The 18402-nt window shown below is 42.3% G+C and overlaps 1 protein-coding gene across 8 annotated transcripts in view; it reads right to left on the bottom strand.

Annotated features, from left to right (window-relative positions):
- Positions 1 to 18402, bottom strand: part of c2cd5 (C2 calcium dependent domain containing 5) — a 119503-nt gene that overhangs the window by 43863 nt on the left and 57238 nt on the right. For 6 of the 8 annotated variants that reach the window (XM_033039470.1, XM_033039462.1, XM_033039463.1 and 3 more), the window contains 4 exons: positions 9083 to 9197; positions 3068 to 3256; positions 2102 to 2293; positions 1502 to 1688 (listed from right to left, as the gene is read on the bottom strand). In XM_033039470.1, the coding sequence (XP_032895361.1) occupies positions 1502 to 1688; positions 2102 to 2293; positions 3068 to 3256; positions 9083 to 9197 (683 nt within the window). The remainder of the gene's footprint in view (positions 1 to 1501; positions 1689 to 2101; positions 2294 to 3067; positions 3257 to 9082; positions 9198 to 18402) is intronic. The other 2 variants (XM_033039464.1, XM_033039469.1) reach the window with 1 other exon arrangement.

Raw genomic sequence — 18402 nt, 5'->3', positions numbered from 1 at the left:
TTATGGGGAGAAGGCAAGAGAATGGATCTTATAGAAACATATAAAGGATCTTATAAAAACATATAAAATTATAAAAGGACTGGACAAGCTAGATGCAGGAAAAATGTTCCCAATGTTGGGCGAGTCCAGAACCAGGGGCCACAGTCTTAGAATAAAGGGGAGGTCATTTAAGACTGAGGTGAGAAAAAACGTTTTCACCCAGAGAGTTGTGAATTTATGGAATTCCCTGCCACAGAGGGCAGTGGAGGCCAAATCACTGGAAGGATTTAAGAGAGAGTTAGATAGAGCTCTAGGGGCTAGTGGAGTGAAGGGATATAGGGAGAAGGCAGGCATGGGTTATTGATGGGACGACCAGCCATGATCACAATGAATGGCGGTGCTGGCTCGAAGGGCCGAATGGCCTCCTCCTGCACCTATTTTCTATGAAAGGGGTTGAGAGGGAAAAAATATATCAGCCATGATCAATGGCAGTGCAGACACGATGGGCCGAATTCTGCTCATATGTCTTATGGTCTTACAAAAGACAGTGCCCAAAATCAAATACAACTGCTGGTGCTGGAATGTGAAAGAAGAGAAGAAATGCTGGAAGAACTCAGCCAGCCAAGCAGCAACTGTGGGAGGAGAGACCAATTAACATTTCAGCGCTATGATCTATCCTTTCAGATTATCAACGGTTTATTATCCTAGCATGTTATTATGTACATTGGTTTAATTTACACATTCTTACAAGCATAAATTAGACTTCACCACAGTAAATAAACTAAAACAAAACTCTAACTGTGGGTGAGTAAGTGTGTCTGGATTTCATCTCATTAAATCCATACAGCAATGGAAACATTCGCCGACCATCCATCACCCATTCACACTAGTTCCATGTTATCCCACTTTCTCATCCACTCCCTACACACCTGGGGCAATTTACAGAGGGCCAATTAACCTACAAACCCGCACATCGTGGGATGTGGGAGGAAACCAGAGCACCCGGAGAAAACCCACGTGGTCACGGGAGCACAACTCTGCACGGACAGGTCAGGAGCAGCAGAGGTCAGGATCAAAACCAGAGCTCTGGCACTGTGAGGCAGCAGCTCCACCAGCTGCACAACTGGGCCACGCTATATTAATGAAATATACAATACATTAATGCAGACACAAGGAACTGCAGATGCTGATTTACAAACAAAAGGAGAAAATGCTGGAGTAACTCAGCTGGTCAGACAGTATATCTGGAGAACATGGATTATTTGCAAAAAAGCCCCCCTCACCTGTATCCATGTATCACTCGCCTGGCTTAGTCCTACCTCCACCTCTCTTTCAGCTTTCTCACCCCTTCTACAATTATAGTCTGAAGATGGTTCACCAACCAAAATGGTCTCCAGAGATGCAGCCTGACTCGCCGAGATTGTCCGGCACTTGGTGTCCTTTTTTAAACAATATATTAGTGTTTTCTGTCCCAGGGGTTTAATACGTTGTTCTGTTAATATTCAATAAAGCATTTACTCACAGCAAGGCCCATCAACATGCTTTCTCCAACTGCAATCTGGATCCTTAGCCCAAAGAGTGCATTCATCCCTCGCAACTTAAGTTTGTTCATCAGCTGTGTATGCAGTTCATATTCCATAAATGGCAGGAGATTGCTTATTGCGGTGGCATTGGCTTCACCCTGAGTCTTCTTTTTCTGACGGCAGAGTCTGCATGACAAGAAGACATCATAGAGTCATAGAGTGGGACAGTGTGGAAACGGGCTCTTCGGCCTAACTTGCCCACATAGTCCCAGCTACACTAGTCCCACCTGCCCGCGTTTGGTCCATATCCCTCCAAACCCGTCCTATCCATGTACCTGTCTAAATGTTACTTAAACGTTGGGATAGTCCCTGCCTCAACTACCTCCTCTGGCAGCTTGTTCCATACACCCACCACCCTTTGTGTGAAAAAGTTTCCCCTCAGATTCCTATTAAATCTTTTCCCCTTCACCTTAAACCTATGTCCTCTGGTCCTTGATTCATCTACTCAGTGCAAGAGTCTGTGTGCATCTACCCATGTCAGCATGTCAGGATAAAGTCACGCCACAGTGATAATACATATAACTAAATAAAAGCCTCACCTGGCTTGAATCAAGCAGCCTTTCCCAGTTACCGCTGCTTCCAATGGAGGTTCAATGGTTGTGAAGAGAACGTCGGGAACCTTCAGCTTCCGACATACATAACAATAAGTGAGGTGTGCGGGGAATGGCATATTTAACTCATCATAAGGGATATGGCAGAAACTGCAGGCTAGAGATGTCGCATCATCCAATCTGGAGAAAGGAGACACATGCTAATCAGATCGAAACCTTCTAAACATCAGTCATGCTTAACCTCACCAAATGTTTGGAAAAGAACATTCAAAGTTCAGGGGTTTAAAATCTGGTTCACACAACTTTCACTTTTGGCTTTTAATTCTTCGATGCCAACTTCCTATGGCTTAAGTTCATACGTTCTAGGAGCGGAATTAGGCCATTCGGCCCATCAACGCCATTCAATCATGGCTGATCTATCTTAAATTAAATTATTATTAACCCAGACAATAGACATCAATCCACAAGGTTAAAGCACATTTAATACAGTAATACAGCTGTCAAATAAAAAGTCTGTTACTGCTGTCAGCAGAATGCATCATAACCAGAATTCAGAACCCCACTTCCTTTTGGAAAATTATTGTACAGAAGGTCAGGACAGATAAATTGACTCATTACTTGGGACATCCAGAACCAAAGGGGCTGCACCAAGCATTACTTTGATTGCTTACACAAGGCATCATAATTCATCATTGAAAATTACACCTCGGTTTGTCTTTTGAGAGTTTTTTTAAAGAATAATTTACGACAATTTCTCCAGTTACAAAGTGGAAAATCGGCGTGTGATATTAGATAATTAAGTGTGGTTAGTATTTTAGATAGTTACCTTGATGCAAGCTGTTAGGTAACAACAACCGCATTTCAATTTCTTGCCAAATCGATGCCAAATTTCAAACTTTGTTAGTAGAAATGAATTGTTTGGACCTGCCCCTCCACTGTAATGGTTTAACCTACCCTAATAGAGAAGCACTATCCTGGCACTGCAGAAAAAAATCAAACTCTCCCTTCTCTGACCCTGTGGAAAAGAAGCTAGGCTGCCGTGACAACCTGTGTTCACTACAGCCTTCCATGCTGCATTCTTGAAGCATCTTTGGATTCAGCACAGCTGCAGTGCCTGAGGCAGACAAGATACAGACTTCCTCACTGTGGAAAATAAATGAACAGACAATTATTGGGATGTCGCCTCAAACCAAAAAAAATAAAAAAATTACATCATAAGTATTCCTTTATAGATATCAATCATAATACTGTTTCATACTGTGACCCAGAGCAAAACATACAAGCCTTAATCTTACTTACAAGTGAGACGAAAATATCATTAATGGCAATATAAAACGAGGTGTTCACAGTTTAGGTTGATACTGGCATTATTAACCACCTTAGGGGCAAGTTAATGTGATGAGCTACTGTTAGAGCTCTGAGTGATAGATTCTGGTTGTTCCATTAGTAAGGCATCATCTCTCCTCCCTCTGTTAAGGAGGGAGGATTAGCCACTCATTATGAATATACACAGTGCCCTCCATAATGTTTTGGGACAAAGACCCATCATTTATTTAATTGCCTCTGTACTCCACAATTTGAGATTTGTAATAGAAAAAAATCACGGGGTTAAAGTGCACATTGTCAGATTTTATTAAAGGCCATTTTTATACATTTTATTTTCGCCATGTAGAAATTACAGCTGTATTTATACATAGTCCCCCCCCCATTTCAGGGCACCATAATGTTTGGGACACATGGCTTCACAGGCGTTTGTAATTGCTCAGGTGTGTTTTATTGCCTCCTTAATGCAGGTATAAGAGAGCTCTCAGCACCTAGTTTTTCCTCCAGTCTTTCCATCACATTTGGAAACCTTTATTGCTGTTTATCAACATGAGGACCAAAGTTGTGCCAATGAAAGTCAAGGATGCTATTATGAGACTGAGAAACTAGAATAAAACTGTTAAGAGACATCAGCCAAACCTTAGGCTTACCAAAATCAACTGCTTGAAACATCATGAAGAAGAAAGAGAGCACTGGTGAGCTTACTAATTGCAAAGGGAACTGGCAAGCCATGGAAAACCTCCACAGCAGATGACAGAATTGTGGAGTACAGATTTGCCTCTGTATTCCACAATTTGAAATTTGCAATAGAAAAAAATCACATGTGGTTAAAGTGCACATTGTCAGATTTTAATCAAGGCCATTTTTATACATTTTGGTTTCATCATGTAGAAATTACAGCAGTGTTTATACATAGTCCCCCCCATTTCAGGGCACCATGATGTTTGGGACACAGCAACATCATGTAAATGAAAGTAGTCATGTTTAGTATTTTGTTGCCTATCCTTTGCATGCAATGACTGCTTGAAGTTTGCGATTCATGGACATCACCAGTTCTTTGGTGCCAGGCCTGTATTGCAGCCATCTTTAGCTTAAGCTTGTTTTGGAGCTAGTACCCTTCAGTTTTCTCTTCAACATATAAAAGCCTTGCTCAATTGGGTTCAGATCGGGTGACTGACTTGGCCACTCAATAATTTACTATTTATTAAGTTTGAAAAACTCCTTTGTTGCTTTAGTTGTATGTTTGGGATCATTGTCTTGCTGTAGAATGAACCGCCGGCCAATGTGTTTTGAGGCATTTGTTTGAACTTGAGCAGATAGGATGTGTCTATACACTTCAGAATTGATTATGCTACTATCATCAGTAGTTGTATCATCAATGAAGATAAGTGAGCCAGTACCTTCAGCAGCCATACATGCCCGGGCCATAACACCCCCACCACCGTGTTTCACAGATGAGGTGGTATGCTTTGGATCTTGGGCAGTTCCTTCTCTCCTCCATACATTGCTCTTGCCATCACTTTGATATAAGTTAATCTTCGTCTCATCTATCCACAAGACCTTTTTCCAGAACTGTGGTTGCTCTTTTAAGTACTTCTTGACAAACTGTAATCAGGCCATCCTGTTTTTGCAGCTAACCAGTGGTTTGCATCTTGCAGTGTAGCCTCTGTATTTCTGTTCATGAAGTCTTCTGCCTACAGTGGTCATTGACAAATCCACACCTGACTCCTGAAAAATGTTTCTGATCTGTCGCACAGGTGTTTGGGGATTTTTCTTTATTATAGAGAGAATTCTTCTGTCATCAGCTGTGGAGGTCTCCTTTGCCTGCCAGTCGCTTTGCGACTAGTAAGCTCACCAGTGCTCTCTTTCTTCTTAATGATGTTCCAAACAGTTGATTTTGGTAAGCCTAAGGTTTGGCTGATGTCTCTAACAATTTTATTTTTGTTTCTCAATCTCATAATGGCTTCTTTGATTTTCATTGGCATAACTTTGGTCCACGTGTTTGATAAAAGTTTCCAAAGGTGATGGAAAGACTGGAGGAAAGACTAGGTGCTGAGAGCTCTCTTATACCTGCATTAAGGAGGCAATTAAACACACCTGAACAATTACAAACACCAGTGAAGCCATGTGCCCCAAACATTATGGTGCCCTGAAATGGGGGGGACTATGTATAATCATAGCTGTAATTTCTATATGGTGAAACCAAAATGTATAAAAATACCTTTTAATAAAATCTGAGAATGTGCACTTTAACCACATGTGATTTTTTTCTATCACAAATGTCAAATTGTGGTTTACAGGCAAATAAATAAATGATGGGTCTTTGTCCCAAACATCATGGAGGGCACTGTATGCGACCCAAGTGGAATATGAGGTTTTGTTTACGGTCTCATTCTTATAATGGAGGAGGCCCAGGACTGAGGGGTCTGTGTGGGATTGGGCAGGGGTGTCAAAATAGTTAGCAACCGGGATATCCAGCAGACTTGGGGAAGGCTATCATTGTTCCATCTGGGGTGAGAGCGAAGAGATTATAGGTTGTCTAATCACCCAAAATGGCTTCTTCGCCTTAACCAACATTTAAATCCCCCTTAAGAAGGTCCTTTGTTATATCATCTCTCAGCTTGACCATTGGCTGTTTGTTGTCACTGTGCGTATCCAATGTATAAAAATCTTCCCCAACTATTTCTTCCATAAACTTGGGTACTGTCCGATTTACCTCTACCTCATTGCAGACGTTGGACTTTGTCACTGGAACTGATACGCTACAATGCTGAGAACTATATTATGCACTCTGCATCTTTATTTCGCTCTACCTATTGTACTTCATTGTATCTATGTATAATACTGTCTGATATAATTTGGATAGCAGGCAAAATAAACCTTTTCACTGCACTTCAATACATGTGTCAATACTAAAGCTAAACCTAAAAGATTATGCAACGTATTGTGAGGAGCGACCATTACCCACAATTTTTTTTTCTCTCTGTCTATGGTGCCTGACCTGAAGATCATCTTCACACTTTTCAACACTTATTTCAGATTTCCAAGATCCAAATAGGCAACTGTATTCAGTCACTTCCATAAATTCAGCGGGTCAGGTAGCATCTCTGGAAAACATAGACAGACAACCTTTTGGGTCCTTTTGGTCTAGACCCTAAATGTCACCTATTCACGTTCTCCAGAGATGCTGCCTGATCCGCCGAGATCCTCCAGCACTTGTGTCCTTTTGAATGAATAAATTAATTAATATGATTATCAGCCAAGTATTCACATACAGGGAATTTGTGTAAGCCAGCATCTGCAGTTCCTTGTTTCTATCTCCGTAAATTCCATTCCTATGCACTAAATTAATCTCTGACACTGGCCTCTATCCAAGGGTGAATCTTGACTTGGACACGAGCATTTACACGCTTACGCTTAATGATACATCACTTGCACTTATCATGTTCTGTGTTTTGAGTTTTATTTCAAAATTGGCCAGGATTTTAGTAGCAATAAAGTGGCTTGCTGCTGATCACCAAGAAAGCAATTCACAAAGATCTCGTGCTCTCTGTAGAATGGACTTTCCCTTTTCTCACATCAGTTGCTGTCAAACATTATTTCAAAAGGATCAAAAGGCCTCCAGCAACTGTGACATCATCAAACTAGTTGAACAACCGATGACATTGAAGCATTCTCTGTGATAACAAACTAGAAATCAAAGGCACAATTTTTTACTCAACATCTCATATTGTGTGCCACGGAGATTGGAATGCACACACAAGATATGGGTGGGCACTTGAGTATCTTAACCTCTTAAAAAAAAAAGTGATCTTTTGAAATACTTCTCAGAATTACAATCTTTTGTTAGCATTCTGAAGAAGGATCCCACCCAAAATAGCACCCATCCATGTTATTCCAGCAAGTTGTGTCTTTTTTAGATCATTTTATCTAAGGGCGATCAGTATGGTAATACAATCAGCATGGATTAGTGTACCATTAATAACACTAACAAAGTTTTTTTTCATGAATTCCTTGTCTTCATCACTTCCCAATACATATGGAGGAGACAGGGCAATTTGTTTGCACTAGAGGGAGAATCCCAAATGAGGGGACATCGTTTTAAACTGGCGGGCTGGATGGCCAATACCAATGTAGAAACTTCTCACAAAGGGTGGCAGATCTGAGCATCGGAGCATTCATTGGAGATTAACTAAGATGATGCCGACAACGGCTGCCATGGTGTACTGCTCCATGCTGTTTTGTCTGGGTGTTGTTCATTTGTGTCGTCTATGGAAATCCCACAAAGATCATTTTCATGAGAGAGGAACTCATTAACATCAGACATTCGGATCCTCCAAACATTGTTTCAGATTTCTCTCACTCGCTGGATTATTTGGAAATACTTGTCGGCGGGGCTGTGGTTATGTCCAAGGCCGTGAGACGTAGGAGGACCCGGGGGAAGCGCCCTGGAGCACTCGTCCGACTCCAGCAACCAGGATTATGCACACCTCCCCGGAGTATATTCTTTGCAAATCTACGTCCTTTCGACAGCAAAGTGGACGAATTGCAACTTTGGGGCCAAACAAGGACTTCTCTCAATCCGCTGATCTGTGCTTCACCGAGACCTGGCTGTGTGAGTCGATCCTGGACAATGCGCTGCAACTGGCTGGCTTTCAACTACACAGAGGCAGCGGGGAAATGAAGAGGCGATGGAATATGCACCGTCATTGTCTTTGTATGTATACACACTTGGCTAATAAATTTATTCTGATTCTGATTTAGCTCTTTAGAAGCATTTAAAATGGATGTAGACACCTTTTCGAAAGACTGAACGACTGAGGACAACGAGGCACTAGCAGGAAGGAGCTGATGTGTGAAATAGGTCAGCCATGTTTAGATTGAATGGTGGGCCAGGTGGCCTACCTCTGCCATAGTGGAGGAACAGTACCTCATATTCCACTTGGGTAGCTTACAATCCACAGCATGAACATTGATTCTCCAATTTCTAGATTATCTCCCTCTATTCCTGTGCCCCACCCCGATGCACGCTTGTTTCTCCCACTATCTCCCCCACTTCCTTCCCTTCATATCCTTCCACCAACATCCCTTATCCTTATCTTTGCCTTTGTTTTTCACTCCTCCTCTTCTTTATCCAACAGCCGCTTGAATTATTTTCACCTCTGGCCTTTGTCCGACCATCAGTCACTTAAACCCCCCTCACCTGTATCCACCTATATCACGTGCCAGGCCTTATCCCGACCCCACCTCTGTCTTCCAGCTTTCTCCCCGCTACCACTATTAAACTGAAGAAGAGTCCCGACCCAAAACGTCACGTGTCCATGTCCTCCAGACACGCTGCATGATATGCTGATACTCCAGCACAGAGTTATTTTATGTAAAACAGCATCTGCAATTCCTGCCATTTTCTTGCATACTGATACAAGGTCTGTATCCCTTATATTTCTATGCACAACTGCACACTTTAGTATTGCTGTCAGCTTCATGTTATAATAGACGCTGACAATCTGTCTATCATTACAACCACAAAAACGAAAGATAGTAATAGCGTTATTAAAATGCATGTAAGCAAAGTACCAAAGTAAACCGCAATTAATTCCAAACTTCTGCACCAGATGTAGGGCGCGCAAACATTTTCACACTCACCAGATGCTAGTTGATTCACTGTATCCAACAACTGCATGGCATCCAAGAGCTTTGCCGTGCGACTTGATCTCTTGCCGAATTTCTGCCCACCAAGCATCACGAGTTTCAGGTTCATCTACAGAGAGAAAGCCAAAGAGGAGAAATCAATAGACAAGTAAAAGATATTCATCCAAATACAATGTACCACATGAAGCTGACTCATTCCATTCCCGCAACCTAGTGGCATTTTTGACAAGGTTTACTTGTAAGATGTGGGTATCGAGGTTGAGAAAACACTATTGAAAAAATATAGACTCCAGATATTGATGGAATAGATATGTATTAACATAAGAATCACTACAAGTAACCAGAAAGCTGTTGAATTGTCATGAACGCCCAAAAGTTTTACCACGTTCTACAGTGGAAACTTGTTGGGGGTGATATTAAACGTTGGCTACTAGCGCGAGACTGAGAGTCTTGGGTTTTGGTTGAAGTCACTGCCACACATTCAATTCCACCGACTTCAAATGTGATGGCAATAGAACAAAATGCATTGGGGGCGAGTACAGCGGCAGCCAACGGTTTAGAATTGCAGTCAACGGTGAGATTTACCTCCCAATTCGCGTGTAATTTAAGCTTCACACAAATGCAACTGCTTCTGAAGGCCTCACTGAAAACAGCTGGCAAGCTGGGTGGAGCCAATTATCTGAGAGTAGACGCAAGGTCTAAGGGCAGTCTGAAGAAAGGTCCCGACCCAAAACGTCACCTGTTTGCGTCCTCCAGGGATGCTGACCGACGCGCTGAGTTACTCCTGCACTTTGTGTTCTACAGCAAATTACCAAATGGTCAGAAGGGTGCCACAGATTAGTTTAGAGATACATGGCAACAGGCTCCCTGGCCCAATGAGTCCATGCCGACCATCGATCACCCATTCACACTAGTTCTATGTCATCCCACTTTCTCATTCACTCCTTACACACCAAGGGCAATTTACAGAGACCAATTAACCTACAATCCTTGGAACATGGGAGGAAAGCGGAGCACTTGAAGAAAGACCCACGTGGACACAGGGAGAACGTGCAAACTCCACTACAAACAGTACCTGAGGTCAGGATCCAACGGCCTCTGGCACTGTGAGGCAGCAGCCCCACAGTGCTAAAAGTAGTCAACAGTGGAAGCCTTACTGAATCTTCGGGATAAATTCTTAAAAAATGTTCAGGCTTTTAATTAATTTATACTTTACTTTCGTTCCCTCAAAATCTTGGCTCATTCTACCCAGCATCACCAAGTACGTTCACCAGTGAACAGCAGAGGTTCAAAGAGGACACTCAGTACCATGGTGTTATGACTCTAAACACAGATGTCTGCAAACCAAAATAAATAATTGAAAATATATTACCCGTCACCAAAAAGGCACCTCAACTGTTGATAGATTCTGGCTGTTGATAGATTAAGATCTATCTGCTGTAAAGTGCTATCATCTCTAAAGATAAGGGATCATGCCATAGATGGAATGGGACAGCAAGAATCAGTGGAGATGACACCTACCCAACATTCTCCACAGATGCTGCTTGACCTGCTGAGTTACTCTAGCACTCTGTCCTTTTGTGGCATGAGCTATGCTTCTCAATAACATCCTCCGCTATCACATAGAACATTTGATTCAAAATTATGTCGCTTGGTCAACAAGGAATATAAAGATACCTTCGCGTCGGGAGAATTCGATTTTTAAGTTACTTTCCTTGAAGAATTTTCAGTGTCAAACTGTTAAAGAAGAACGGTCTCGACCTGAAACATCACCCATTCCTTCTCTCCAGAGATGCTCCAGAGATGACTCCATCATTTTGTGTCTTTCTTTGCTTTAAACCAGCGTTTGCAGTTCCTTCCTATCCAAAGTTCTAATGCTGTTCTCCATAACAGTAAATGTCCCCCACTGCCAAAAGAAAACTGTCCACCATGTTGCCTGACCAATATGAATAATAATGCAGCACGTAAGATTCCAGGTAATTTATAATTAGCAATACAGTATTGAATTTCAGCAATGCTTATTGACTTACAATGTACACAGGTGGCCCAAATTTAAACAATGTTCATTCAGTTGCTTTTACCAACAAGAACACAAATCATCATTGTAAACTTAAACAAGTTTCCATGGCGAAATATTTCTCAGAATCAAATTGGCCATTTTGACCCAGTATATGTTGGGTGTTTTTTTTAACAGTCCTGTCCATTTAGTTTCAATCCTTTACTCTTGCCCAAAGTCTTATGGACTTTTCCTTCACGAAGCAGATCCTATTACTTTTTTAAAGTTACCAATGAACCTGCTTCCACCAACGCTTCCGAGAATACATTCCACATCATATGTCATGACATACGAAAAAAACCTCATTACAGTTCTTTTACATATTATCAAAGATCTCCCTCATCCCATTACAGGTACAACTGCCTGAATACTTTACTAATCTCACTTCCTCTTGTCCCCTTTCCCATCAGGCGAGAGGCACAGAGGTTTGAAAATGGATACCTCAAGATTCAGTGAACATTTTCTTCCCAGATGTGGTCAGGCAACTGAGCCACCCTATCACCAACTAGAGTCTGTTAATGGCCTCCCATCCACCTCAATGGAGACCTTTGAACTATCTTTAATCAGACTTTACTGGACCTTATCTTCCACTAAATGTTATACCCTTTATCCTGTCTCTGTATACGGTGGATGGCTTGATTGGAAACCTGGATAGTCTTTTCACTGCCTGCAAGCAGGCAACAAAAAGTCTATACTAAGGTTACATTTATATATCTCAATATTATCAATCTTAATTTATAATCAAATTTTTAGTGCTTTACTATATTTTTAATCTCTTCTATTCTGACAAATTAGCTAATAAACTTTAAACAGTTACTTTTCATTTAATGGGGTTAAGTATATTTGCTCCAAAATAAGCATGAACTTTGTAACTTAAGCACCCTCTAGTGACAATTAGTAGCAACGCTGCTTCAGTGTTTCTTGGTTTCTTTACAGTTCAGAGAAACAGGCCCACCAAATCTACGCAAACCATCGATCACTCTTTCACACTAGTCCTATGTTATTCCACATCCCCACTTTACAGAGGGCCAATCAACCTACAAACCTGTACGTCTTTGGGATGTAGGAGGAAGCCAGAGCACCCGGAGAAACCCCGCAGGAAGAACGTGCAAACTCCACACATAGACGGCACCTGAGGTCAGATAGAACCTGGATCTGTTGGGCGGTGAGGCAGCAGCTCTACTAGATATGCTGCCCATAAACCCAATCTCTTTTAAAATTATACTGAATTGCAACTACATTTGAGACAACAACATCAAATTGTTTTTCAACTGCAGGTAGGTTGATGCCCATATTTTTTTTAAATAAATAATTTTAAAGCTGACAATTATACTGCAATTTTGACACATCCATCAATGATTGTACAATAAGACTACAAAAAGTCTTCAATTTTTATGGTAGTAAAGGCTTTTAAATTCTTATTCAATGTCAGGTTCAAAGATAGATGCATGCTAAATTTTCACAAAAATCATAAGAATATTTTCAATCAAAAATATTTTCTTAAAAAACTTGCATTTATTTAATTTCTCTTAAAACTTTAATCCCGAAACTGTCCTTAGAAGGTCCCTATAACAATGAGATAAATGACTAGATTAACATTTTTTTTTTTGACCAACATTACAAGTCAAAGTAGTCGAAGAACTTTCCTGCGCTTCTTCAATCAATGGCAAGGGTCATTTTACATCCACCTAACATGGAAGGTGGCTTCATATCTCATCTGAGGACAATACATTCACCTGTGTATCATTCTTCAGGTGACATCTGTATGGGGCTTTGATGACAATGCCCATTGCCATCAGTAAATAAAATGTGACATGTTTATTTGACGAAAAAAAAATCATAACTGCATCCAAATATGAAGCAAAGAGATAATTATATTTAATATTTTCACATCTTGCACAATTAATTTGTCTTGTAATATGGACAGTGCGTTCTGGATGCATCCAAATATAAACCATCTTTGCTTGACATTTTATTCGTCATTTATTTTTTTTAAATATGGGACCAAAGAGGATTATTCGCTGTTCTCATCCATGTTGGCCGCTACTTAAAGGGCAATGGCTAACCTTATTCTACAGCTTTGGAATGTTAGCTTTGTTTGATATAGCACTTCAAGTGGACATCCATATATATAAGGTAGACAAAAGTGCTGGAGAAACTCAGCGAGTGCAGCAGCATCTATGGAGCGAAGGAAATAGCCAACGTTTCGGGCTATTCCCCCCCCACCCCCCATTTCCCCCCCACTCCACCTCTATCTTTCAGTCTGAAGAAGAGTTCTAACCCAAAATGTCACCTATTCCTTTTCTCCAGAGATGTTGCCTGGCCTGCTGAGTTACTCTAGCACTTTGTGTCTATCTTCGGTATCAACCAACAGTTCCTTCCTACACTGGATTATAACATGCTTCTCAGAACAACAATGTAACTTTAATTTCAACATTTAACAAACTAAGTACTACTTTGAAAAACATAACCACAGCACGAAGATAAAGGAAAAACTTTTTTTGTCAATGGATAATCGATCAAAATTGTTATCTTTTAATATAATTTCTCCTCTAAAGATTATCAAATTACTTTTCAGTAACAAAGGGGATGTCAATATCGCATCCATCTTACTGGTTTTAAATTAAATCCAGTAATGCAAAAAGTTGAATCCAAGTGATTTGGTGCAGTACAATTTAGGCTTCTCATTGTGTCCATATTCACAGGTCGGTTTACTGCAGATTTTCAGTAAGTGCTCATCTTTAAAAGGAGATTTGAGATATAATTTAAACTGCATTTGGCAATGTTGCAAATAATGTTCATCCCAACAAACAATCAAAAGTGGAAAAGTAGCCAGTGTTGTTTTTGTTAGCAATATCCACACATATTTATTACATTAAAGGAACAATTATTGGGAAATAGGTAATCCACAAACCATGGGAAATTTTGTGACATTATATTCAAATAGCATTCTTTAATATATATATATACAGAATTTTAGTAATATATATATTATATATATATATATATATATATATATATATATATATAATATATATATTACTAAAAGTCTGTTCTTGACCAGTTTTAGGCGATCTGTGCTGCGATTTCCGAGAGAACGCCGCCACCTACGGCCGTCATTTTTAGCCACCTCGCTCAGAGCCCCCCTCCGCCGCATGTGTGCTGAGGATTTTTCCAGTCGATGAAAAATGACAGAGATATTAATGATTTTACAAAATTCCCCATTCTCTCTGCTGCCCCTGCTGGCGGCAGGGGGGAGGGACACTAAAACCAGGAAGTGGTGTGCCTCAATCAGTCTCTTCAAGATGGAGGAAGGCAGAGGGTCACATTTCTCTGTGAATAACAGTGAACACATGTCCACACTACTGTGAGTAAGTACCCTTAATGTGGTTTGAAAATGAAAATATGGTTAAAAAAGCACTGCCTGCAAATGGTTGTTTAGGGGGTTTGGGTTGAAATAAAAAGGCACTCTCTCTCTCTCTCCCCTCCTCTCCTCTCCCCCACTCTACTCTCCCCCCTCTCCTCTTCCCCCCTCTCCTCTCCACTCCCCCCCCTCTCCTCCCCCCCTCTCCTCTCCTCTCCACTCCCCCCTCTCCTCTCCACTCCCCCTCTCCTCTCCACTCCCCTCTTTTTCTCCCCCTCCTCCACTCCCCCACCATCCCTCCCCTAAACCCCCCTTCCCTCCACACCACTACCCCCTTCCCTCCACACCCCCCCTCCCTGCTCCCCACCTCTCCCCCTCCCCTCACCCCCCTCTCAGCACACCCCCTCACTCCCCCCTCTCCTCTCTCCCTCCCTCCCCCCTTCTCCTCCCCCCCACTCTTTCTCCCCTCTTTTTCTCCCTCTCCTCCCCTCCCCCACCGTCCCTCCCCTAAACCCCCCACCCCTCCACACCCCTACCCCCTTCCCTCCATCCTCCCTGTTCCTCACCTCTCCCCCTCTCCCCCCCCCCTCACCCCCTCCCCTCACCTCTCTCCCCCTCACTCTCATCCTCTCTCTCTCTCCTCCCCTCCACCCCACCTTTCCCCCCCACCCTCCCTCTTCTCCTCCTCTCCACCCCCCTCTCCCTCTTGCCCCTCTCTCTGTGTCTCTGTCTCTGCCCCTTCTCTCTCTGCCCTAACTCTCTACCCCCCCCCCCCCCCCCTTCTCTAGATGTGACTGCAAGTTGGGGGCTATGCATCAGTAGATAGGGTGGTTATGGGGTAAAAGGAGTAAATTAATATATTAATATAATATCAAGGGGGGTAATTAGCGTTAGTGCGGGGGGGATAGTTAGTGTGTGTGACGCTGCATGCCGCCTCCCCCCCCCCCCCACAACCGCACGGTGGGGGAACAGACCCAACGGGTCTGCACTTGGTCTAGTGTATATATATATATTAGATATTCATCCTTGCAGTCTGAAGAAGAGGCCCGACTCAAAACAAAATGTCGCTTATCCATGTTCACCAGAGATGCCGCCTGACCCGCCGAGTTACTGCAGCATTTTGTGTATTTTTCGGTGAACCAGATTCTGCAGTTTATAATGTCTACACAATAGATATATCCTTTTTATTGATTAAACATTCTAGAGCCCACAATTTAAAAAGTGCTAATTTCTGAAAGACTCCATGCAAACATCTTTTACAATAACATGCTTCCATATTTACGAACACATTTCTACAATTAGCTGATAATCTTAGCACAAAAAAGTTTAATTACTTCCAACTGTAAACTCTTGCTTGTGATCCAACAAATTGAGTGAGACACTCCACTTCAGTCTAGAACGGCATACCTTCCACACTTATGTTCATTATATTAATAAATTGCTTATTTTTATTCAATATCAATCACCTTATCTCTGTCAGTCATTATCTATGTGCAGTGAAGTGAAGGCTTGCTCAGCAGTTCCTAGAAATCCCCCCTTGCTTGGTAGCATTTAGTGTGCTGTACAATAACATCAGGAACCTTCAACATTGTCTACAAGTGACTCCTGCCACCTTGTCTCCTTTGGCAGTCTCTCGGGATTAAGAATGACTCTTGCTTCCACTCCAGTTCTGAGGCTAATGTGGGAGCTACAAACCTTCTCTAATGATGGTGTATTCTGTGAGGTGTCGTGGCCCTTCCGGGGCTTACACCAGTTTCCAATGCAGGACCTCAAGGTCCTCAATATCCATTCTGAATGTTGCTTCTTCACCGAGAATAGTTATGGGCCAACGGTCCCCAGGAAGATTTAATCACATCCCATTCCTTCTCTCTCTGGAGATGCTACCTGTCCCGCTGAGTTACTCCAGCATTTTGTGCCTATCCTGAATCTTTTGTTCAGTTCACTCAGCAACAGACTGCACCTTTCAGTAAGATAGTGTAAGAATATGAATGACCCAGGCAGCCCAAAGTAACCAACCTAGAGTCAAAGCTTGCACCTCCTCAAACCTCATCTACTAGATCAAGTGTTCCTAATGTGGATTCCTCTACATCCGTAAAGCCAAGCGTAGACTAGGCGACCTGCCCCTCTCCTCCAGCTTTTGACCCCTCCATCAACCACTAGGTCTGAAGAAAGGTCCTGACCGGAAACATCACCTATCCATGTTCACCAGAGATGCCGCCTACCCACTGAGTTATGCCAGCACTTTGTGTCTTTATATAGAGTAGTAAGGGCTTCAGTGCCAGAGAAGTTGGCCCGGAAGAGAGAACCAACTTTGCTCTATTTATCCTTCCAGTGAATATGGAGCACCTGCTAAATCAGTGATGGTGACATTTTTCCAGTGCCTGCTGTAAGTAGTCCAGGTCTCAATTTGCATAGAGAAGAGCAGGAATCACAGCTGGCTTGTAGACCATGCATTTTGCCCCTGATCTGAGGTCTTGATCTTCAAATAGTCTTTTCCTCAATCAACTAAATGCCATGGTGGCACTTGGGTGGGGAGTTTTATCCGTGCCTGCCTTCATCAAGAGGTGGCTCCTGAAACATGCAAGGGATGCAGGTCTTCCAGTCTGATTGTGCACTTATTCTCAGTGGGCTGTGTGGTGCAGTGGGGGCAGCTTGTATAGAGGAGCTTGGTTTTGCAACTGTTGATGCACGTTCCATTCTCTTGTATAGTTTTGTGAACAAGCAGCATGATCTCCAAGTGTCTGTAACCGAGTGTTTGCAATGCGGCAGCTTTACAACCGAGATTCGGGTTACCATAGTTCTGGAGCACAATGGCCATAAATTGAACAATTTTATTTCGTTCGGAAGATTAGCTGCACTTCCATGGAAGTTGGTGGCAAGCCGGAGTACTACAGCAAGAAAAAAATGAGAAATTTGAGGAAAAGACAGTCTTCTTGGATTCCAGTCTTCACCAAGATTGGTTCTGTTATAGTATGTGCCTGCTGGCTCGTAACATAGCTTGCATGCTACTAAATGCAAGATGGAGTTTAACTTCAAGGTTTGACTAGGGTGTTCCACAGTCTCTTCTAATTGGAAGAGTCAATGGCTTTAGTAAAGTCAAAAGAAAGTGTACAAAAGCTGGTGCTTCACCCTGTATTGGCCTTGGAGTTGTCCTGCGATGAATATCACTCCCATTGTGTCTCAAGATAAATAAAATCTACACTGTGATTTGGGGAGCAGCACTTTTAGGATCAGAGCAGAAATTCTTCTTGGTCTCATCTAAATCTTGCAGGATCGGGGTGTATGTATTTATGCCCAGAGCACGATGGTTCGGGGTTAGAGGGAGGCTAAGACTTTTATTAATTACACAAGAGCATTCAGACATGAAGAGCAATCTTCTTCCAATACGTCCCTCCAGAATAATGCCTTGTTCTTTAAACCTTGTTCTTTAAACTAATGCCATGTTCTTTAAACCAGCTAGGAGTTCTCCTCCTCTCTCCGAAGACAGTTTAGCAACATCCTCTCTCACTACCACTTCCTTTCTCTTTCCCGTCCCCCGACATCAGTCTGATGAAGGGTCTCGACCCGAAATGTCGCCTGTTCCTTCTCTCCATAGATGCTGCCTCACCCGCTGAGTTTCTCCAGCATTTTTTGTCTACCTTCGATTGCTCCAGCATCTGCAGTTCTTCCTTAAACATTTCCTACCTGACATTCTGCACTGCACAATCAGACTCTGGAAGACCTGCATCCCTTGCATGTTTCAGGAGCCACCTCTTGGTGAAGGCAGGCACGGATAAAACTCCCCACCCAAGTGCCACCATGGCATTTAGTTGATTGAGGAAAAGACTATTTGAAGATCAAGACCTCAGATCAGGGGCAAAATGCATGGTCTACAAGCCATGGTGCATCCCGGTG

The sequence above is a fragment of the Amblyraja radiata genome, chromosome 21 (assembly GCF_010909765.2).
Source record: "Amblyraja radiata isolate CabotCenter1 chromosome 21, sAmbRad1.1.pri, whole genome shotgun sequence".
Taxonomy (NCBI): domain Eukaryota; kingdom Metazoa; phylum Chordata; class Chondrichthyes; order Rajiformes; family Rajidae; genus Amblyraja; species Amblyraja radiata.
This window is presented reverse-complemented; position numbering and strand designations above follow the sequence as displayed.